The sequence below is a fragment of the Podarcis muralis genome, chromosome 16 (assembly GCF_964188315.1).
Source record: "Podarcis muralis chromosome 16, rPodMur119.hap1.1, whole genome shotgun sequence".
Taxonomy (NCBI): Eukaryota; Metazoa; Chordata; class Lepidosauria; order Squamata; family Lacertidae; genus Podarcis; species Podarcis muralis.
The window spans coordinates 2714479-2738260 of NC_135670.1; the positions used below are offsets into that span (position 1 = coordinate 2714479).

Genomic DNA, 23782 nt, shown 5'->3' on the forward strand with positions numbered 1-23782 from the left:
TGGATGATGGTGCTGGAGGAGACTCTTGAGAGTCCCATGGACTGCAAGAAGATCCAACGTCTCCATTCTGAAGGAAATCAGCCCTGAGTGCTCACTGGAAGGACAGATCCTGAAGCTGAGGCGCCAGTACTTTGGCCACCTCATGAGAAGAGAAGACTCTCTGGAAAAGACCCTGATGTTGGGAAAGATCGAGGGCACAAGGAGAAGGGGACGACGGAGGACAAGATGGTGGGACAGTGTTGTCGAAGCTACCAATATGAGGGAGGCAGTGGAAGACAGGAGGGCCTGGCGTGCTCTGGTCCAGGGGGTCATGAAGAGGCGGGCACGACTAAACGACTAAACAACAACATGCTGGCTTAGCTAAAGCCTAGGGACGGACTCTGGCCATTCTAGCATTTGGTTCAGGGTGTGTGTGTTATCTACGTATTTGTCCAACACTTGAGGCTCTTGCATTCAACAACAGTCACTTTCAGAGGCTTTTTCTCTTTCTCTCTCTCATGCCCAAAAGGTGTTAGAAACCTGTGTTACGTAACACGTGAAATGCTCCCAGGAAATGCAAGGATAATGCAACCAAAGGCTTTTGTTCAAAAAGCAGTTGTAGGGTTCATGTTGGTTTGCTGGAGATCTTTCGGCACAAAGTGGAGACCCCCTGCCTATTAAAACTCAATTTTTAAAAGCTGTGTGCAATGCAAGGTGAGGCAGGCTGACTCAGAAGCAAGCCCCAATTACTTCGGTGGGGCAGGGGTTGGCCAAGTCTGAGGTTCGGACTTCTTGGGACTCTTCTGGGGGGGTCACATGCCAGATGTGGGCAGGGCCAAAAGTGGGTGGAGCAATGGATGCAAGGCTGGTGAGGGGCATGGCCTCATGAAAGCTCCAAGGGCCGGGTGGAAACAGCTGGAGGGCCACATTCAGCCCTCAGGTTCCCCACTCCTTAAGTACGGAATTGTAGTAAAAAAGGTAAAGGGACCCCTGACCATTAGGTCAAGTCGTGGCCGACTCTGGGGTTGCGGTGCTCCTCTCGCTTTACTGGCCGAGGGAAGCGGCGTACAGCTTCCGGGTCATGTGGCCAGCAGCACTAAGCCGCTTCTGGCGAACCAGAGCAGTGCACAAAAACGCCGTTTACCTTCCCGCCGGAGCGGTACCTATTTATCTACCTGCATTTTGACATGCTTTCGAACTGCTGGGTTGGCAGGAGCAGGGACCGAGCAACGGGAGCTCACCCCGTCATGGGGATTTGAACCGCCGACCTTCTGATCGGCACGTCCTAGGCTCTGTGGCTTAACCCACAGCGCCACCCGCGTCCCAGAAAGGCACCAATAAGCCAACAAATTCTCCTTAAGGATGCCGTTCCTGGCTTTGGCACAAGCCCACGAAGGCCATGCTGGTCCCAGATGCAACGTGGGGGCCAAAGTGTGCCCCCAACTGGGAGGGAGGACGTGGCTTTGGAAGCAGCCAGTTGCCGACACGTACCCCACAAACGTTTGCTTTTGACATCACCCGGCATAGCCTGGCGGCTGCTTGGGAGCTTTATCCTGTTACGGCTGCTAAGAATAGCCTCTCCATCAAAAAAAGAAAAAAATGTAGCTCCTGAATATTCAAATTAGGAATGCACCGAGCTGTTGTACAAAAACACAAACACCCTGACCCATTTAGGGGGGAAATAAATAAATTCCTGCTTAGCTTCCACGGCGCGTTTGAATTGCCGCCGGGGATGGCTTTGTGAGTAATTCCTCTTTTTTTAAAAAAAAGAAGGAAGAGAAGTCACCAGCTCGAAAAATGAAGATGCATAAAAGGAAGCCGGAAGGGATGCCTTTAAAAAAAAAAAAACCCTACATGTCGCTTGCAAAGCAGGAGGGAAAGTCAGGGAGGAGGGGAGCGTGAGATGCAAAAGGAAAAACAGGTGCAATGCATATGGAAGGCATTCGTGTTTCCACGCACTTGACGGATTTAATCTGGATTGCCAGAGAGCCGATTAGTGAGGGAAGGGGGGGGGGGGAATCTTGCCTAGGGCAAAGGACCGGAATCTACTTTCAAGTGATGCAGCTCATATATTCAGGAGAATTGAGAGGCAGGCTGTTCTTTCCCCTGGGGGCCACCGATATTTGCTTTTCCGCAAAACTGGTCTGTGCATAGCTAAAAATAAAAATAAATAACACCTTCCAATTGCAAAGAAACGACCAAGCTTATATTCAGGGTGCGAAGGGAGAAGGCGACTTGGGGCTCTCGAGTTAACTCTGATTTATAGGGGGGTTTTTTATTCCCTAACAGAGAAATCTAGCACGTCAAGGAGACAGGTAGGCTTCTGCCTTGAACGCAGTATTTCCACATACAGGAAGTTTCATTGTAATGTTCTTTAGGAGAGCAATCACATAGCTCCCACCGCCAGCTAAAGCAGTCCAGTCCAAGCTTTGCCACTTGGGTTTTGATGAGTTCTGGGTTCTTGCTGTCAAGGGCCCAGAACGAATTTGTGCTCAGAGCATAAACTCTCACCTCTCAGCACACTGCCTCCTTTCCATTTTACTTGCAAGTCGCTCCCAGGATTCCTCATGGTTCTCCTACTGCCGTTTTTCTGGGCTGGGTGGGCACCAGCTACCGGCAGGTGGCAAGGTTCTGAATTTCAGCGTGCGCAAGGCTACACAACTCGCTGGCCCCTTCCTCTCGCACACCAACACCCTGCACGGTGCTTCACGCAATGAATCTGCGGCCACAAAGTGCAGAGACAGCCACCAACTTAGATGGCTTTAAATAGGGAGGCGTGTTGGTAACAACTGGTCATAACGGTTACAGAACCTCCAGCGTCAGAGGCAGTCTACCTCCGCATGCCAAGTGGTGGAGCAGGCCCACTGGGCTTTCACGCCCCAAGCGTGGCCAATGGACCTTTGCTAAGACCCCTGAATTGCTTTGGCAGGCAAAAGGGGGCAATTCCCAGGGCTGAGACCATCACGCCAAAAACTTTTCTCCCTAGCGCAGGAGCAGCAAACATGGTCACCCTCTGGATGTCCCCGGAGTCCAGCTCCCAGTTGCAGCCAGCAAGGCCGATGGTCAAGGATGGTGATGATGGGAGTTCAACAGCACCCGGACGAGGCCAAGTTGGGTACCCTGACGGGGCTCTGCCCCAATTTCTCCTGCAAGTTCTTACCGGAGAGAGCAACATCAGAACCGCAGCCACGTCAACGAAGGTAAACGCCAACGTTTTAAAACCAGAGGTCAAAACTGCTGCAAATCAAGTTGAAGATGTAAGGGCACATTGCAGGGACTTCTATGGAGAGGAGAAATATCTGCCTATGACAGCAGTGGTGCCTCGTTGACACTGACCCATGGCAGGGCCTTTTGGGTGGTGGTCCCCTGGTTGCACAATGTCCCCCCAGTGCGATGTATCTGTTTCCATCTTTTTGACGTTTGAGGAAGTTGAAAATGCCCCTGTTGCAACCCTGTGATCACCGGGTAGAATGATGTTTTCAACTGTTAGAGGTTCCCAAAGTGAATGGTGGGATGGCTTTGGGAGGGGGCACTAAGCGGCAAGGAGGGGGGTGCCAGAGGTGTTGATGCCTCTCAAGACTTTGAGAAGCTGGCATCACCGGATCAAGTTCGGTTTTGTCAAATTAAGCTAGCTTCAATTGGATTTTGAATGAACATGTGATTGTTTCAAATTCCTCAAGAGGACGTCTAGCTACTGCGACACACTGCTCTCCTCGCTCAATTTCATGTCACGCATCATGTTTCAAACATTTTGCAATCTGCTCAAGAGACCCCTTCTGTGTTGTGCGACTGATAAACTGAATGCATAATAGACTGTAACAAACCTCCATATAATAACTGTGTCTTGGGAGATACACGTTTGAGAAGTTAAGGGAGGGACGGGGAACCTTGGCTGAACCTTTGCATGGTCAATCACGGGAGCTGTGGCTCGGAGGCTCCTGGAGGGCCAGAGGTTCCCCATACCCAAGGTCAGGGTTGTTAACAGAAGTCTCCACAGCTCCCGACAATGCAGAAATAGGCACATTCACTCAATAGTTCCATTTTATCAGCCATTATAAATACCCCTTTCTGCTCCTCCACGGATGTTTCAGGCCACCAGAAATCCCCAGCCGGAAAATCCCCTGGAAAACTCCCATCTCCTCTCCCCGAAAACCAAAAAAAAGAAGTTTGAACTTCCTGAAGCTCCAGCAAACAAGATGGACTCAATTTCTTTCTAACGCTTCTCTGGCTGCGGCTGGTGCCTGCAGCTACTCATGCTTGGACCAGCTCCTGAAATAACTCTCTCTCAGAGGAGGAACAGCTGAAAAGCAAAGGTGAGGCCCGCCTGCCTGGAATGATGCGATAAGTTGAGGAAATAAGTTGACTGGCTAGAAAGTTCTGCGTGCCTTCCATGTTTGAACTTCTTCTACAAAGAGAGGGGAACAGAGGCTGCCTGGAGTCACTCGGCCAGGAGGGAAAGCGCTCTGCACTAGCTCAGAGGCACATGGCACACTGCCCGCCCCAGGAGGGAATCCTAGCCTCAAACACAGATGAAGCCTTACCTTAAGACCTGGAGAGGGAGAGACGAGATTTTTCTCACAATCTTCCCATTGCCAGCGCTGGCCACCCTACGGGGCCAACAGTTTGGAGGCAATTCTTATTCTACATGGGAAGATTCCCTAGCTGCAGTCTGCACCCTGGAAAAGTAGGGAGGCAATCCCTGCTTCAGGCCTGAAGGAAGAGACACCCCATAGATGTTTGAGGCATTAGAGGGGGGTCATTTTGAAGGAATGGGTTTCCCAAATCTAAAAACCTGACTGTGTAGTCAGTCTGGAACGGGCCCCAAACTCCGCATTTTTCCTTCTGCAATGGAGCATTTCTAAAATGCATTAACTTGAGCTGTTGATCAAATGCATAACAGGAACCCAGCTGTATAAACAAAGCGCTCTCCTTTATCAGTCCGTGACGGCAATGTATGGCCTTGACTGTTCCAGTGGAGCAGGGATGGCACGTCTGGGTCTTATCTTACATCCTGACCACACTCTGATGCACAGACCTAGTCCGGGAACAGCGCCAGGAGAGTCAGTGACCTTCTTACCCCAAGATAGGAGTGCCGGAACAGGAATACCCTTATATGGTCAAGAGTACAGGAAGAGGAACACCCTTTTATGGTTAAAAGTACCAGAGCAGGAACATCTGTGATGTCAACCTGTGTGTATAAGCTGACGTGGCTGGATTCCTGGGGAAGGGGGGAGAGGGTGCCTGGAGGATATATATACTGCATGAAATTTCTCATTTCTTTGGACTTGCTGTGAACTGACCACGCAAGTGCCTTCTGCTATCCGGAGAGCAGAATAAACTCTTCCTCTGAACCAACTCTCAGTGTCATTTGACTTCCTTCCTCCCGTCCGGGAGCAACGCTCACCCTACCAATTGTAGTCCAGTAATGCTACAATTTCACCTCCCTGCCCAGTTTCCTCCAGGTCACCACTTGAGGCTGCTGCCTTAGCAACCAAGGAAGGCAAACCATTGGGGTCCCTCCAGCTCAGCAAAGCCCACACTGACTGGCAGAGATCCTCCCAGTTTCAGGTAAGGGACGTTCTCAGCTCTACCAGGAAGACCAGAGACCTTCTGCACGCTCTCCCATATGAGCTACGGCCTTTGCCCTTGAGACAGAACACCATTCCAGTCCTCATGGTTCTGGGTAAGGCAGGTTTCAACAAGGATGTAAGATGCTGCCTTAGAGCAAGACAGGCCACTGGACAATGTAGTTCAGGATTGTCTACAACAACCAGCTCTGCAGGGTTTCAGGCAGGGATCTCTTCCAGTCGTATCTGGAGATGTTGAGGATTGAAGCTGGGACCTTTGACGTGATCCCTCTTTGAGCAAAGATCCTTCTCTGGCATACACACTGTAGCTTCCTACTCTCTGGACTCACAGCTGTCCATGGAGGCACAGGTCAATTCTGTGTCCAGGGCAGCTGTCTCCCAGCTCCATCTGGTATGCAGGATGAGACCCTCCCTGCCTGCGGACTGTCTTGCCAGAGTGGTGCATGCTCTGGTTATCTCCCGCTTGGACTACTGCAATGCCCTCTATGTGGGACTACCTTTGAAGGCGACCCGGAAACTGCAATTAATCCAGAATGCGGCAGCTAGACTGGGGACTGCAAGTGGCCGCCGAAACCACATAACACAAGTCCTGAGAGATCTGCACTGGCTCCCAGTACATTTCCAAGCACAATTCAAAGTGTTGGTGCTGACCTTGAAAGCCCTAAATGGCCTCGGTCCTGTATACCTGGAGGAGCGTCTCCACCCCCATCGTTCTGCCCGGACACTGAGGTCCAGCTCTGAGGGCCTTCTGGCGGTTCCCTCACTGCGAGAAACCAAGTTACAGGGAACCAGGCAGAGGGCCTTCTCGGTGGTGGCGCCCGCCCTGTGGAACGCCCTCCCACCAGATGTCAAAGATAAAAATAACTGCCAGACTTTTAGAAGACATCTGCAGGCAGCCCTGTTTAGAGAAGCTTTTAATGTTTAATAGACTATTGTATTTCAATATTCTGTTGGAAGCCGCCCAGAGTGGCTGGGGAAACCCAGCCAGATGGGCGGGGTATAAATTTATTATCTGGCGCCTCAGATCAAAGGAAGGTTTTCCCTCTGTCCGTCTCCCTGGATCTTCAAACAGACAGGCCGACAGGCAGACCTGGGACTTCTCCAAACCCAGCTTGTTCTTTACACAATGCATGCACATCCACAGAGGTTGCAGGTGGCTTTAAAAGGAGACTGGACAAATCTGAGGAGGCCGTCTAGTGATATTCGGCCGGACGAAGCCTCCAGCTTCAGAGGCAGTGTATCTCCACATGTCAGCTGCTGCGAAACAAGCTTGGGGAGCAGGGCAAGGATTTCTCGCCCTGCTGCTCCTGGCTGGTCACAGTGGGAGAGCGAGATGTAGGGCTCGATGGGCCTTTGGCCCTGCTCCGAGGGGCTTTTCTTACACTCTCAAGTCAGGTGTTGACTCTTGATCTTGTGGGGAAAGCCTCAGAAAAGCACCCAAGTGTGTGTCCAGTTGCAGTGAAGTCACACCTGCTTGGGCATGATCTCACACCCTACTTTTCCATTAAGCCCAACTGCAGCCCCTACTTCTAACACGTGGGCAAATGATCTACCGCATTTTTCGCTCCATAAGATGCACTTTTTTCCTCCTAAAAAGTAAGGGGAAATGTCTGTGCGCCTTATGGAGCGAATGTGTGGTTGATCGCCCTGCCCCCTTGCCCAGTCCTCCACTGTTGAATGTTCTGCAGACGGAGGCTATTTGTTTCCCCAGCGACATGTGACTGGCTGATTAGATTATCTGTCTGGAAACTGTAGAAAGGGCTCCCTTTCCTTTCCTAAAGAAGCTGCAGAACTGTGAGTTGAACCCCATAAGAACAGGATTTTTTCCCTTTGCAAAGTAAGCTCAACAACTTTGAGCTATTACTCAAAAAAAAGGGCCTTTTCCCCTTTGCAAAAGAAGCTGCACAACTTTGAGCTGATCCTCAAAAAAAGGGGTTTTCCTCTTTTCCTCCTCTAAAAACTAGATGCGTCTTATGGTCAGGTGCGTCTTATGGAGTGAAAAATACGGGTAGCTCCTCTGCCTACAGTATGTGCCTCAAAGCTGTGACCACGGGACCAGCCTTCTCCAGACACTGGGCAAACGCACACATGCCACCCTGTTCTGGAAGCCTGGCCAAGAATGGGCCACCACTCCGGCTTGATCGGCCATCATCTCCCGTGTTGTTTTGGAGGCCGGAAACTGGCCTGCAACTGACCCAGCCCCACCACTCTTGGTACACCTCCTGGCAGGAAATCTGGAGCCACAAATGCTTTGAAAGAAAGAGGATGGGGAAGACACGGCTTCTCCTCGCCTTGGCCACATTTGCACCTCACATTCAAAGCGCTATGATACCACTTTAAACCAAAGCTGTCAACTTTTCCCTTTTCCTGCGAAGAATCCTATTCGGAATAAGGGAATTTCCCTTTGGAAAAGGGAAACGTTGACAGCTATGCTTTAAACAGTCATGGTTCCCCCTCCCCAAGAGTCCTGGGAAGCAGCGATTTCCGGAGTGCCTTGGGAGGAGGGACTGACTGTTAAAACACCCTGGAAATTGTAGTTCTGGGAGGGGAATAGGGCAGAACTCTCCAGCTGCCAATCATGGCTGTGCTGGATAGCAGTTCAAGCAACAACCATGTTTCCATGATGGTGGGTTCTAATCTTGTAAGGAGGGAGGGTGGAATTTTCTTTCACCTCCTCTTCTCATCCAGCCCCTCTTTGCTCAATTTTAAATGCATGACGGTGACACTGACAAAATCTCAAATGCCACAAGGGTGGGGGGGTGACAGGGGGAGTAGGTGTTATAAGCCCGGAATAGCCAAGGCGCCCAGATGCAATTATTAAATTTAAACACTGCCCCCCCCCCACAAAAAACCCCAACAAAATCTTCAAGCTGAAATTCCACGATTGCAAACACAGTTTGGATGTTTCAATCCAGTTGGAACCAAAAGTGTTTTTCCTGAAATGCTTTGTCCAGAGACTCCCCCCCCCCCCCACTTCTCCTGCCGACATCCCAAAATGCAGCCACAAAAAGAGGGGGAAGAAATTCTCTCTCTCTCTCTCTCTCTCTCTCTCTCACACACACACACACACACACACACACACACACACACATTTAAAAGGGGCTTCCAGCATTGAAATTCCAACTTCTTTCATGGTTTCAGAATGTGGGATTGGACGATGATGGCATTTGAAATTTGTTTCGGCTCCAGTTAATTCCTATGAATGAGAGCAAAGGCAGCTCCTTTAATGCTGCTTTCCGTTCCCGCCCCCTCTCTTCCCAGTTCCAGATTTATTTATTTTTTACAAGAGGAAAAAGAAGCACCACCGTGACAAATTCCGGAGGAAGGAAAACTCCGTGTAGAAATGTAAGCATTCTGAAAGTTAAATGGCCGCCGAGATGAAATTATATATATATATGTATATACGTGTGTGATAGTTTGTATATATAATTTTTTTTTTACATACATACATATATATGTCCAAACAGTGCAAATGGATGTACATTTCTATATCCAGTTTGTTTTAAAAAAAAAAAAGGAAAAGGAAAGAACAGAAAAAACCCTCAGCAGAGTCCATCTTTGAACAACAGGAAGGGGGGCAAACTGTGGGGGGGAGAAGACCCCCCCCCCATAATTTTCTGTGGTAAGAAACAGGATTCCCCGCTCCCACCTCCCCACCCTTCCTGCTTCCAACAGCTTGGCTGGATCCCTGCCTGCCCCCCCGCCCCCCCCCCAGTTGATTTAACATGAAATTCACAAATGGTATTATTAATATTTAGTTTTAAGGGCTTTAATACAATAAACCATTTTCCCCTCTCTCTTTTTCGTTTTTAAAAGTGTTAATTTTCAGGAAGGGGGGGCGGGGAAAGGGATAATACGTTTTGCTTCTCGGTCTGTCTGTCTGTGTGTGTCTGTGTGTGGTTGTCTGTTTTTGTCCATGGCGGCTGCGAGGCTAAGTCGTAATGTCTCTGTGCTGTGTCCGCATCATCTGAAAGATGTTCTGGAAAGGAGACCAAAAGAGAGAGAACGGCGGCTGAGATACCAAGAGCAGCGATGGAAAAAGTGATCTACGGACACAGACCCTCCCCACAAAATCTGCCTTAAAAGCTGACGGGGTTGCGAAAGCATTCCTGGTGAACGCTAACAAAATCCTCGGAAGGGGCGTTCATGGGCACCTTCAGCCGCGGGGGGACAGCAGGAGGCAAAAGTTCATAAGAGGTTGGCCGGCCGGCCGGCAGACCCAGGTCCTCAGCTTGGGCTCAGACACACACCGCCTTGCCCTCGAGTGATGGAAAGTCAGTTTCCCCAGGCAAAGAAACTACAAATCCCAAGATTCCAAGCAGGAAAAGTGATACTGGGCATGCTCAGAAGAGCACTTTCAAAGCAGGGATTGGGGGAGGACCACCCGTGGTGCACAGATGATGTTGGGATTCCCAAATCCTTGACCACTGGGCCACGCCAATTACCACTTCAACTGCAAATTATTATTATGCTAAGCCCACAATGTATGCACGTTAAACTCGTGCGCATTCAGCTTGACATGTATGGCGGGAAATATATAAATAAAGGGGGGCGGAAAGAGAGCAGGGTTCTGGGGAAAATGAGTTTGGCAACCCCACCCACCAATGAACCCAACCTGCTTTGGCTGTTTGCAATTTTGGCCTTAGGCGCAATCCCCAGAACGGAACTCCCATAGTAAGCTGCAGGCTTAACTTTATTAATAATATTAAAGGTAAAGGGACCCCTGACCATTAGGTCCAGTTGTGGCCAACTCTGGGGTTGCAGCGCTCATCTCGCTGTACTGGCCGAGGGAGCTGGCGTACAGCTTCCGGGTCATGTGGCCAGCAGGACTGAGCCACTTATGGTGAACCAGAGCAGCACACGGAAACGCCGTTTACCTTCCCGCTGGAGTGGTACCTATTTATCTACTTGCACTTCGTGCTTTCGAACTGCCAGGTTGGCAGGAGCAGGGACCGAGCAACGGGAGCTCACCCCGTCGCGGGGATTCGAACCGCCGACCTTCTGATCAGCAAGCCCTAGGCTCTGTGTCTCTATCAATATTATTAGCAACACTTAGAAACTGCTGTTTTGAAGCAGATCAAGTCTTGGAAGACGTCTGGGCCCAGTTTGAAACGGGGCGCCTCTTTGAAGCAGACCAGAGAGTGGGGTTAGCTCTTCCCAACCTCAAACACGTTCCGCACAACACGGAAAAGAAGCAGAGCTCTTATCCTGCACTTGCGCTAGAAAACTGGGGGGCTGGGAGGGTCCTCATCCCCTTACCTTGCTGCACATGTTGTCTTTACTGCAGTTCTTGTTATCCTTGTCTGTCGCCTCTTCCTCCACCTTTGAAAGGACAGGATTGTTTTAAGAGGATGTATGGAAGCGAGCGTCGGCCAATCAGCTCCAGGAGCAGAGGTGTCAGCCCCGCCTCTTCCTCCACCCTTCCAATCAAACCTCTTGAGGTCCACCTTGACAGATCGCTTGTCTTCCCCAAACCAGGCGCACCTCCAAACGGTGTCTGACCGCCTGCACTGTTCCTGCCAGCCCCAACGTCACATGGCTATGCCAGCAGGGGATTGTGGGAGTCCGAAACATCTGGAGGTGTACTAGGTGGGGTGGGAAGACTAAGGAGGCAGCCAGGAATTTGGAGGCAGCGTTCCACTGGCTCCCAGCGATAATAAAAATGGCAGCTCTTCCAGTTCTTGTCTTGCACGTGCCACGTAAGAGCCCTGAAGCTAGATGAGGCCAACGGGCTCTTCTAATTCAACAGCTTCTTTCTCACGGTGGGTAAACAGATTCTTCCAGCAAGTCCACAGGTGGGGCTTAGGGCCCTCATAATTACGGGACCGCCTCTCCTGGTCTGCCCCGCAAAGGACCTTAAGGTCCATGAATAACCATAGCTTAGAGGTCCCGGGCCCTAAGGAGGCCAGACTATCCTCCCCCAGGGCCAGGGCCTTCTCAGTGTTGGCTCCGACCTGGTGGAATGCTCTGTCCCTTGAGACTAGGGCCCTGCAGGATTTAACCTCCTTCCGTTGGGCCTGTAAGACAGAGCTATTCCACCTGGCTTGGAGGGGGCAATGACAATAAAGATATTATTATTATTATTATTATTAATTTGAATTCAGCCTGATCTTTTATTTCCCTTCTCTTCCCTCCCCCTCCCCTTCTATGAAGATCACCCGCTCTGAGACCCCACAGTTAATTCTCCCCTGGGCTCCTCGCTGGCCCAAGTAGGACCAATTGAGCCAGCTAGCCCTCATGACTATCTAATGCTTATTTCCCCTAAATTGATATTTGATTTTTGAATTTTATTGTTATTCATGTTTTTATACTGTATTTTATGCTGCTTTTACAACTAAATGTTTTAAATTTGTTGTTAGCCGCCCTGAGCCCGGTTTTTGAACTGGGAAGGGCAGGGTATAAATAAAAATTTATTTTGATGATGATGATGATGATAATGATGATGAAGGCGAGAGCCCTCCACACTGTTACTCATAAGACAAGCCCTACCGGATCAGGCCAAAGAGGGACCACCTAGTCTAGCTTCCTGTTCACACAGTGGCCACCAGATGCTCTAATACAGCCTTTCTCAACCTGTGGGTCCCCAGATGTTGTTGAGCTACAACTCACATCACCCCTAGCTAGCAAGGCCAGAGCTCAGGGATGATGGGAGTTGTAGTCCAACAATATCTTATGTCATAAGAAGGATGTCATATAGAGGAGGGAGAAAGGTTGTTTTCTGCTGCTCCAGAGAAGCGGACACGGAGCAATGGATCCAAACTACAAGAAAGAAGATTCTACCTAAACATTAGGAAGAACTTCCTGACAGTAAGAGCTGTTTGAGAGTGGAATTTGCTGCCAAGGAGTGTGGTGGAGTCTCCTTCTTTGGAGGTCTTTAAGCAGAGGCTTGACAACCATATGTCAGGAGTGCTCTGATGGTGTTTCCTGCTTGGCAGGGGGTTGGACTCGATGGCCCTTGTGGTCTCTTCCAACTCTATGATTCTATGATCTGGGGACCCACGGGCTGAGAACCGCTGCTCTAATAGTAAGCCTGCAAGCAGGGCCCAGCCAAGCACAAGACAGTGACAGGAATGAACAGGGTCTCTAGAGGCTGCTGCAGGCCCACTGTGCAAAACTCTTTTCCAACCTGGCAGACAAGTTTTGCCAGCCTTGCACACCGAGAACCGTAGAGGAAGAGATCTCCTTGTGGAAGGCAAGAACACGCTTTGCGTCACGATAAATGACGCCAAACGTGACTCCTCACCTCTTTCCGCCACTTGAGCTCGCAGAAGACTCGCTCGAAACATTCGTGCATGTAGTTAAACTGCAATGGGGTGGGAGAGAGAGAGAGAAAGAGAAAACACAACCATCTCTCAGGACTGAGGGTTTGCACCTCATTCGGCTCCGCCATCCCAGCCGCAGCTGAACCGACCAGACGCCTCTTCCCCCCAAAAGGTCAGAGGCTGGTGCCCCCTGGTGGCAGCTCCAAAAGCATCGCTAGATATTCCGTGCCCCTGCCACCTCCCCGATGCCTCGCTCTCTTCCCCGTCGGCCCACACTCACGTAAGGGGTGAAGATCTTCACCCAGCGTGGCTTCTTTTCCCCGCGCGCGTATTCGAAGCAGAACGCCATGCCCTCCTCGTCGGTGTCCCATCGTTGCATCTCGTCCCATTCGAAGGCTATTACCTGGTTCTGGGAGAGCAGGCGGAGGTGTCAATGAGAGGGAACCTCCTTGGGTGTGGGGGCCTTTCAGCCACTCTCGCCCCACTGCGGAGACCCACCCCAACCGCCCCAGCCGGGGACCCCTGGCGGCTGACCTCTAGCTGACCCTCCTCGGTGCAGGCATGGAGTTTAAAGTGCTTGATGCTGATGGCTGTGATCACGTGACCCTTCCGCCGCGAGTCGCAGGAGCAGTGCGGGAAGATGATCTCGTTGTAACCCTCGCAGGTCCGCAGCATGTTCAGGTACTGCAGGGGAGGAGGCCGCAGGAAGTGAGGTGGGATAGAGGATGCACCCTCCCTGCTTTCTAATCTGATTGGCTGAAAGGCCAGCCAATCAAGCACAGCCAGCGTTGCTCCCACATCCCGCTTCTTAGGGTTAGTTATAACGCGATGCTTGCCCATTTATTTGCTCGTTTAAGAGGATTTAAAAGGCTCGATAAAATGCTTCCCAACCCTGTCCATCCAATACTGGAACAGTAAAATAATAAATGGCGTATCGGCTTGTAATTCATTTCACTCAATTTTAACTCTTCTATCTAAAAGTATTTTTTTGGGTACAGTTCTCTCCCCTCATTCCTTTATCGGCTTCCTACTTACCCTTTTCTTTTAATAGATTAAAATCAATAAAAAGTTCGACTATATTAGGAAAGCATAACCAGCATTAGACTAAAAGTCTTTGAAAACGCCAACGTTAAAATTGGAAAAGGCACAAAACGAGGCTGCCCTCTCTCACTGCTGCTCTCGGCTATTCATTACTAGGGAACCTCTGGCAACAGCAGCGAGGGAGGTTTTCAGACATTAAGGGCTATGAAATGCAAAACATAAAATCAGTTTATTTGCAGATGATGCCGCTCTTTTGATTTCCAATCCAATCCCACCCATCGCCAAGATTAAAACTTTATTAACTCGATGCAGTCAATGTGATCAATTCTAAACACGAAATACCAATCAAGAGAGAGGGAAAGGATCTTAAAAACTCCAAGTTACAAAATTCCGCATACGATATAGGAAAGGCATTTCACTGCTTCCAGGCGCTACAGCCCAGCAGGCGGGAACAGCAAAGCCCACATCCCAGAATGCCTTTCTCCGAATTGGGGGGGGGGGGGCGTAGAGGATTTCCCTTACCATGACCATCTTCCGTTGCTCACAGAGCTTCTGCAGCTGGTAGGACTTCTCCTCAGCTTTAATGTACCCCTTCTTCACGTCATCAACAGCCTGGGTGACATAAGAAGCATTCAGAGACCAGCCTGGTTCTTCGACTAGGGCCGACGCCAGTATTTTTTGTTTCTCCTTGGCTCGGCTAACACAAGATCACCTGGGTGTGTCTAGACCAGCTTTGGTCACCCTCCATGCCACTTCACTGTCCATCTCTGTGTTTTGTTTCAAACGCCATGCCAGCTCCTGGCGTCCTGTCATTAGGACTTCCAAGTTTCTAGTCCTTATGCTTAAAGCCCTAAACAGCCTCGGTCCAGTATATCTGAAGGAGCGTCTCCACCCACATTGTTCTGCCCGCTTGGACTACTGCAATGCGCTCTACGTGGGGCTACCTTTGAAGGTGACTCGGAAACTACAACTAATCCAGAATGCGGCAGCTAGACTGGGGACTGGGAGCAGCTGCCGAGACCACATAACACTCGTCTTGAAAGACCTACACTGGCTCCCAGTACATTTCCGAGCACAATTCAAAGTGTTGGTGTTGACCTTGAAAGCCCTAAACGGTCTCGGTCCATTATACCTGAAGGAGCGTCTCCACCTCCACCGTTCTGCCCGGACACTGAGGTCCAGCTCCGAGGGCCTTCTGGTGGTTCCCTTATTGCAAGAAGCCAAGTTACAGGGAGCCAGGCAGAGGGCCTTCTCAGTGGTGACACCCGCCCTGTGGAACACCCTCCCACCAGATATCAAAGAGAAAAATAACTACCAGACTTTTTAGAAGACATCTGAAGGCAGCCCTGTTTAGGGAAGCTTTTAATGTTTGATGCATTACTGTATTTTAATATTTTGTTGGAAGCTGCCCAGAGTTGCTGAGGAAGCCCAGCCAGATGGGCGGGGTATAAATAATAAATTAGTAGTAGTAGTAGTATATAAATATATTTTCAATAGGCCTCCTATGATCACCTGACATGCAGTCTAGCATTTTGATTCTGTGTCAGCTTTATTAATGTGCATTGTTATTAGTTTTATCAAAGATAACTGCTGATCGTTACAGAATGTTTTAATGGTCTGCTGACTGCCTGTATAGAAAGCAAAGTACAGGTAACTCACAACTTACCTACATTTTACTTTTGTGATTGCAGCTTTGTGTGGAGGGGGGGCGCGGAATAAATAAATAAATGGATAGTGGAGGAAACCCACTCTGCATTTATTTATCTCCCCCCCCACACAAACACCTGCACAAATATGCAATGGCAGCACCCCAGAGTCCCCATGCCGCCTTCCCAAAGCGAGATGAGCAAGGTGCTGAACTTCTGGCCCTGCTACCTCCTTCCCAAAGGCAAGCAAGCAGCCTTGCACCCTTGCAGTGAGTGGGCCCGGATCCTGGGGTTCCTGGCTTTGCACAATTTTGCTCATATGCACAGTAGGCAGGGACATAAACCCGTGTAAGATGTGAGTCACTTGTAGTACAGTGGACGCTCGGGTTGCAAACGTGATCCATACGGGAGGCCCGTTCACAACCCGCAGCGCTGCATCTGCGCACACACAGGTTGCGATTCAGCGCTTCTGCGCATGCGCAATGCGTGATTTAGCGCTTCTGCACATGCGAGACCGCCGAAACCCAGAAGTAACCCGTTCCGGTACTTCCAGGTTTCGGCGCATCCGTAACCCAAAAAACCCCGCAACCTGAAGCATCTGTAACCCGAGGTAGGACTGTATTCTGAAAGAGGGAGGAAAACTTCTCTCTGACCACTGTCACCATAAAGGCAAAGGGGTCCCTGACCGTTAGGTCCAGTCGCAGACGACTCTGGGGTTGCGGCCCTCATCTCGCTTTATTGGCCAAGGGAGCCGGCATACAGCTTCTGGGTCATGTGGCCAGCAGGACTAAGCCGCTTCTGGCGAATCAGAGCAGCGCACGGAAACGCCGTTTACCTTCCTGCCAGAGCGGTGCCTATTTATCTACTTGCACTTTGACGTGCTTTCGAAGTGCTAGTTTGGCAGGAGCAGGGACCGAGCAACGGGAGCTCACCCCGCCGTGGGGATTCGAACCACCAACCTTCCGATCGGCAAGGCCTAGGCTCTGTGGTTTAACCCACAGCGCCACCCGCGTCTCACTGTCACCATACCATGTATAATTTTAAGCACTACTATTCGTGCTACCCCAGCTGCCTTTTACCTCCTTCTCCCGCTTCCTGGAAAGATTGCGACATGACACGTCACACGTGGTCCTCCCGTGTCTCTACAGGCCCTGAGAGACCCTCTGCAATCCGGGAGCGCCTTCAAAAGGAACAGCCCGCGAGGAGACGGACGGACACACATACACAAAGACCGTGCGAGCACAGAGACCGCCCGAGGATGCCCACCTGGTGGAAGAAATAGGTGACCGCCAGGTCGTTGTCGTTCAGAAGGACCTCCTCCTCCGTGGTGAAGAGCCACTTCCGGATCGTCAGGCAGGTCCCCGGCACGGCCGAGGTGTAGTTCTGCACGTAGAGCTTGTGAGGGAACTCGTTGGGCGCCAGCTTCCGCACTGCGTGGTGTGTGGGGGGGGGGATGCAGAAATGTGGGGGGAGGAGGAGGAAGAAGTGAAGAATTGGTACCACATATGCAGAGGGTGCTCATTTAACTCCCCGCTCCCCCCTGAATTACAATATTCTGGGTTGTGGGGAGAGAGAAAAGCTCCTTTACTGTATTTTTCCCTCTATAAGACGCACTTTTTCCCTCCCAAAAAGTAAGGGGAAATGTGTGTGCGTGTTATGGAGCGAATGCAGGCTGCGCAGCTATCCCAAGAGCCAGAACAGCAAGAGGGACTGCTGCTTTCACTGCGCAGCGATCCCTCTTGCTGTTCTGGCTTCTGGGATTCAGAATCTTTTTTTTCTTATTTTCCTCCTCCAAAAACTAGGTGCGTCTTGTGGTCAGGTGCATCTTATAGAGCGAAAAATATGGCACTTCCTTCGCAACGTGTAGAATCTTATAAAGGTATCATGCATTTCCCCCCACTTAGCAGTTTCTCGTTTTTTTCTGGATTTTGTCTGCTGCTTGAGCTTTTCCCTCCTAGAGAAGGAGCTCAAGGAAATTTCTGAACATGCAGAAGAAAGACACACACACCCCACAAACTCTGAACCTCCCACCCGGCTTCAGGCCTCACCAAATGAGTGATTGATCACTTCAAACAAGGCAAAGTAGTTGGCGGTTGTGCTGTCCATCCCAACTTTGGCAGCAACAGCCTGCAGGGCAAGAAGAGGGAGAAGATAATGAATAAGCATCAGACAAAATGGGGGGGGGGTGTTTAATCCCTGGGACGGTGCAAGGCACAGCAGGGCTGCCTCTGGGCACACGACTGTCCCTTCAAGGGATGCTAATACACACACGGAACGGCTGGCAGGCTTGTAGCTTGCAGAACATTCTTCCATCTTTGGTGCCCTTGGGTTTCGTTATTCTGGTCTCAAGCACATCAATAAATATCTCAAATTATATCAATAAACAGCTCAAATAGCTCAAATCGCCTGTTCAGGCCTTCCCACCACTGTCGCCACTGAGTACGCGGGCTGATAATGTGAAAGCTGGTCAGTCTACAGACATTAGCTGCAGCTGGGATTTCAACAGCCCAGCGGTGGAAAACATTTCAGAAAATCTACCTCTGTCTTTGTGTCATATACAAACGTATGGACTTTGGCTATAGCAGGGGGAAATAACATCAATTGCATGCCTCCAGAGGGAGAGAGGACCCAGAACGCTTTTATGTCAGCTGGTGGGACTTTATTTCTTATGGTTTGGACACAGTGTGATGAAATACCCTGGTGTTGCACCTTTGGGTTGTTAGTAAAGGTCATTATGTGACAATAAAAACATGAATAAAAAACCCCACTCGACTCAGGATTTATCTATATGTTCACACACTGCTAGTTTACATTATACGTGTCAATTCTCTACATTTTGTCACACTGTGGAGTGACCAGCTGACAGGGCTGAATGCAGATAGGGGCTCACTCTGTTGGCTAAGATGTTTTCATTTGTTTTTAATGCTGTGGCCCATCCTGGCACCTTGGAGCAGTGTTTCCCAACCTTGGGTCTCCAGCTGTTTTGGGACTACAATTCCCATCATCCCTGGCCACTGGTTCTGCTAGCTAGGGATGATGGGAGTTGTAGTCCAAAAACAGCTGGAGACCCAAGGTTGAGTAACCCTGCCTTAGAGGGAATGGCGAGTAATAAATTAACAAGTAATAATTATAATAGGTTCCACTGTGCCTTGGGGCTGTTCGTTAAGGTTATTATGTTACTACAACAACAACAACAACAATAATAATAATAATAATGAAGAAGAAGAAGAAGAAGAAGAAGAAAAGGGGGTGAGCTGCTAATTCTCAAGCCAGACTCTGAGGCCAGTGGCATGAAGCCTGACCCAACCTCCACATCTGCTTGTTATTTTAGAGCAGCAGTTCTCAACCTGTGGGTCCCCAGATGTTGTTGGACTACAACTCCCATCATCCCTGAGCTCTGGCCTTGCTAGCTAGGGGTGATGGGAGTTGTGGTTCAACAACATCTGGGGACCCACAGGTTGAGAAAGGCTGTTTTAGAGCAAGGACTTCTTCTTGCAAAGTGATTCAGGCTTTGGAGATGGTTAGGTCAGCTCTTTTCAATCCACACAGTTTCAATTCCTGATATTGGGGAGATGTGAGAGGAGGAGGAAAGGGCTGGAGCCCTGAACTGAGCAGGGGTGGAAAGGGCTGGCGACAATGACCTGGCCTTCTAGCTTCCTCTGCTTGGCCTGGAGAGCCTGCCAAGGCCTCATTCTGCTATTGGAGACAGGCAAAGAGCCACTCATAATGGCACACCCCGGTGCGGACAGCCACGAAGGGTGCCCCACACTTCCCTTTTCATGTCTCTCAGGGTGGAGTTTTCCCACACAAACGACTCAGTGCGTCACGTGCAGAATGGGAAGTGAAGCCTGGAGATACCCTCTGTCTGAAACCCGAGACAGCTGCTGCCTGTCTGTGCAGACAATGCTGAGCTGGATGGAACAAGAGTCTGGGCTCGGTAGAAGGCAGCTTCTCACATTTCTAAAAGTCTACAGAGTCTTCCTTAAAAACAGCGCACAGAGTAAAGAAATCCGAGCCTGTTTCTGTCTTTCTTTCTCTGTTGCCAGTGAGGAATCGCATCCCTAGATGCCCCCCTGCCCTCCTCACCTGATACACCTGGTCCGTGGTGCTGTTCTTTTTGACCCGGACGGTCACTGTCGTGATGTCCGGAAGCGCCACTCTGAGCTCCACGTCCGACACGCCGTTGTAGTTCTAGGGTGCAAGGGCGGGAAGATAAAGCCAGGATTTATTGTTTTTGTTTAAGGTATGCCTCTCACGCTCCAGTCCCAGGTTTTTAAGTCTGGTTTCTCCAGGGCACAAGGAAAGGATCCTTAGCTATGAGGAGCGATGTCGCAAAGAGAGGGGGAAAGAGAGGGGAGCCAATAATAATAATAATGATAATAATAATAATTTATTTATACCCCACCCATCTGGCTGGGTTTTCCCAGCCACTCTGGGCAGCTTCCAACTGAATATTAAAAACAATACAGAGTCAGAGATTAAAAATTTCCCTAAACAGGGCCGCCTTCAGTTGTCTTTTAAAAGTAAAATAGTTGTTTACTGCCTTAACATCTGCTGGGAGGGCGTTCCACAGGGCGGGTGCCACCACCGAGAAGGCCCTCTGCCTGGTTCGCTGTAACTTGACTTCTCGCAGTGAGGGAAACGCCAAAAGGCCCTTGGAGCTGGACCTCAGTGTCCGGGCAGAACGATGGAGGTGGAGACGCTCCTTCAGATATACTGGACCGAGGCCGTTTAGGGGTGGGGAGGAGAGCTCTGGCCCTCCAGACGTTGCTGAACTGCAGCTCCCATCAGCCCCAGCAAGCAGGCCCAATGGCTAGGGGTGATGGGAGACGTAGTTCAGCAACATCTAGACAGCCAAGGATTCCCTGCACCTAGTCAAGTGGAAGCCTGCATTATCCAACTGGATTCTCTCCTATCATGAGAGGCTGGGGGAATTGAGCCTGCCTAAAAGGGTATAGGGCAGCCACCGGTCTGGAAAAGCCTTTGGTCCCACCATAATGAGAGGGGGTGGACTGCGGCTTCCCTGTGTCCCTTCTGCACACAATTCTTTAGAAGTACAGTTGTACCTCAGGTTAAGAACTTAACTCGTTCCGGAGGTCCGTTCTTAACCTGAAACTGTTCTTAACCTGAAGCACCACTTTAGCTAATGGGGCCTCCTGCTGCCGCTGCGCCGCCACTGCACAATTTCTGTTCTCATCCTGAAGCAAAGTTCTTAACCCGAGGTACTATTTCTGGGTTAGCAGTGTGTGTAACCTGAAGCGTATGTAACCTGAAGCATATGTAACCCGAGGTACCACTGTATAGGTAAAGGGACCCCTGACCATTAGGTCCAGTCGTGGCTGACTCTGGGGTTGCATCACTCATCTTGCTTTACTGGCCGAGGGAGCCGGCGTACAGCATGACTAAGCCACTTCTGGAGAACCAGAGCAGCACACGGAAATGCCGTTTACCTTCCCGCCAGAGCGGTACCTATTTATCTACTTGCACTTTGACGTGCTTTTGAACTGCTAGGTGGGCAGGAGCAGGGACCAAGCAACGGGAGCTCACCCCATCGCGGGGATTCGAACCACCGACCTTCTGATCAGCAAGTCCTAGGCTCTGTGGTCTAACCCACAGCGCCACCCGGGTCCCTGTCCAACACTCTAGGGCACACTTTAAGCATCAACTGCACATGCTCTGGCACCTCCCTTGCAACGTCCGGTTTTTTGCTCGCCTACCTCATCTGACTCTGACAAGAACTCCTGCATGATGTCGCTCTCCCCGATGACCCGGATGGAACACACTGCAGAGGGAAGGAGAACGGCAGGAAGTTGGTACAAAAATGGCATTATACACCTGTAAGGTTATATCATATTACAAAATCTGGAAGTAAGAACTGTTGGAGGAAATGTGGAGTGATGGGAACGTACAGTCATATGTGGCGGGACTGTCCGTTAGTTAATGAATTTTGGAAACAGATTGGTATAGAAAAATCGGAAATTGTGGGTAGGAAGGAATATCTAAATTAATGGTTCTTATTACCCTGAGTAGCACTGAGTTTAAAAAAAGGGGGAATGTAAATGGGTAAAATTGATGGTAACTGCCGCCAGCCAGATTATAGTGAGTAATTGGAAAAATGCAGAAGAGTTAGAGGTGAACCAATGGAGAAAAAAACTGAATAATATTATAATTTTAGAATATCTAACTGTGAAGATAGACAGCATGAAAGGGTTTAAGGTCCATGAGAAAGAGGAGGATTGGCTTGAGAAGATATTGAATTATTTGGGTAGGTTTGAACAATTTGGGGCAATTAAAATGTTAAAAGTTAAATAAACCTTATGGATGGAGGAGTGTTAACGTATATAAAATTGTACATATGGTTGATTTGAATATGTTATTATTGATTATGTATACCCAATGTATCAGCCGCCTGGGGGTTTCACTATTTGTGTTTTGGTTGTTGGTTAAAAAAAAAAGTTAACGGGCAGGAAGAGGGAATTGGCAGAACAAGAGGAGGTCTCGGTCCCTGGATTGTTTGCAAGGCTCCTTGGAGATTGACAGAGTGGTGGGTCTGCCCCACTGCCAAGCACAGATCCCCACCTGCTTATTCCAAGGCCACTCCAGAACATTTAGCCTGTAAAAAACTGGGCAGGGGGCTGTATTATGTGCTTGCCAGGTGGGCTGCTAATGCAATTTATGTGGGGATGGAGAGGAAGGTAGTGCCCCCACATCCAGTACTGATCAAATGCACACCTCCTTAGCTACAGGACTGGGTGCTCCCAGGATAATCGTTGCACCTTCTGCCTTACCCAGACTTCCACGCCAGAGGAGGAATCTGAAGGGCTGGACGGGAGGCGAAGGCTCTTTCCTATCGACCTCAATTCTCAAAGCTTCCAAGGCAGCCTGAGGCTTGATTAAAGAACTGTGAGGGCCAGAGAAGGCAGCCCTCTGGATGCTCTCAGGACTACAACTCCCATCGTCATTTGCCCATGCTGGCTTCTGCGGCTGCTGGGACTTGGAGTCCAGCCACATCTGGGCGGGGCCACAGACATTTCCCAGGTGATCGATCGAATGAGGTTTAGCTGGTTGCATGATTTAATACATCTGCATGTATTTGCTTATTCTCGTCACTCTAAATAAAAAATGCACTCTCTCTGAACAGGAATTCCTCCCTGCCAACCCTTATAAGGAATGCCTCTTTTAAGAGCATGACTTGTTACCTTGCCCTGAAAACAGGTTCTGTTGCTTAATTTTTTAAATCTTAAATTACTGATGCTAGTTTTTCCTTATTGACAGTTTTATTGGGTTTTATACATATATAAGCCTTTTTGAGGCTTGCTGAGTTGGGTTTGTTTGCTTCTTACAATCAAGCCGTGTACAGTGGTACCTCAGGTTAAGTACTTAATTCATTCCGGAGGTCTGTTCTTAACCTGAAACTGTTCTTAACCTGAAGCACCACTTTAGCTAATGGGCCTTCCTTCTGCCGCTGTGCCGCCGGAGCCCGATTTCTGTTCTTATCCTGAAGCAAAGTTCTTAACCTGAAGCACTATTTCTGGGTTAGTAGAGTGTGTAACCTGAAGCGTATGTAACCCGAGGTACCACTGTATAAATGTTTCGGAACTAAAGAATAAAATAAATGCATGCAAAATCTGTGGCGTAATTCACTGCAGGGGTGAAACCTTTCTGAAACCTTGTGTCTCAGCTCCACTTCTAAGGAAGCCGCTGACCAAACGGTGGTTTGTTCAGCTGAATCGGCTGTCGGTGGAGAACACGCCAACGGCCCCCTCCCCGACACACGTGCTCTTGCCTGCGTACCCTTTTCAAGGTATTCCTCCAGCCCCCGCCGCCTGGCATCCAGCTGCTGCTCTGACAAGGAGAAGGGCCACTTGCCCGGCAGGCGGGGGAAGGTGAAGCTGGCAAACTCCCGCTTCAAGTTCTGGTGCAGGATGGCGAACTCCCGGTACCGCTTGGAGCACAGCTGCCGGCCTGCCATGTAAACGTTGTAGACCTGGGAGGGAGGCGGGAAAAGGGCAGGGGGGGAACAAGGTGAAGGCGAATCCGTGTATTACAAATGTATAATAAAACCATAAACAGTTAAAAAGAAAACATAAATTAACCACTGCCAAAGGATATACAGTGGTGCCTCGCAAGACGAAATTAATCCGTTCCACGAGTCTCTTCGTCTTGCGGTTTTTTCGTCTTGCGAAGCACGGCTATTAACGGCTTAGCGGCTTTTAGCGGCTTAGCGGCTATTAACGGCTTAGCGGCTATTAACGGCTTAGCGGTT

The 23782-nt window shown here is 49.8% G+C and overlaps 1 protein-coding gene across 1 annotated transcript in view; it reads right to left on the minus strand.

Moving 5' to 3' along the window:
* Window positions 1-9320: 9320 nt before the first annotated feature.
* The window catches only part of SNX27 (sorting nexin 27), a 41746-nt gene continuing 27284 nt past the window's right edge, over window positions 9321-23782 (minus strand). Inside the window, exons 3-13 of the mRNA XM_028709275.2 lie at window positions 23311-23503; window positions 21234-21298; window positions 19603-19707; window positions 17565-17643; window positions 16783-16946; window positions 14393-14482; window positions 13364-13513; window positions 13110-13238; window positions 12811-12870; window positions 10827-10889; window positions 9321-9546 (exon numbers count right to left, since the gene is read on the minus strand). Coding sequence (XP_028565108.2) covers window positions 9499-9546; window positions 10827-10889; window positions 12811-12870; window positions 13110-13238; window positions 13364-13513; window positions 14393-14482; window positions 16783-16946; window positions 17565-17643; window positions 19603-19707; window positions 21234-21298; window positions 23311-23503 — 1146 coding nt within the window. The 3' untranslated portion in view covers window positions 9321-9498. The remainder of the gene's footprint in view (window positions 9547-10826; window positions 10890-12810; window positions 12871-13109; window positions 13239-13363; window positions 13514-14392; window positions 14483-16782; window positions 16947-17564; window positions 17644-19602; window positions 19708-21233; window positions 21299-23310; window positions 23504-23782) is intronic.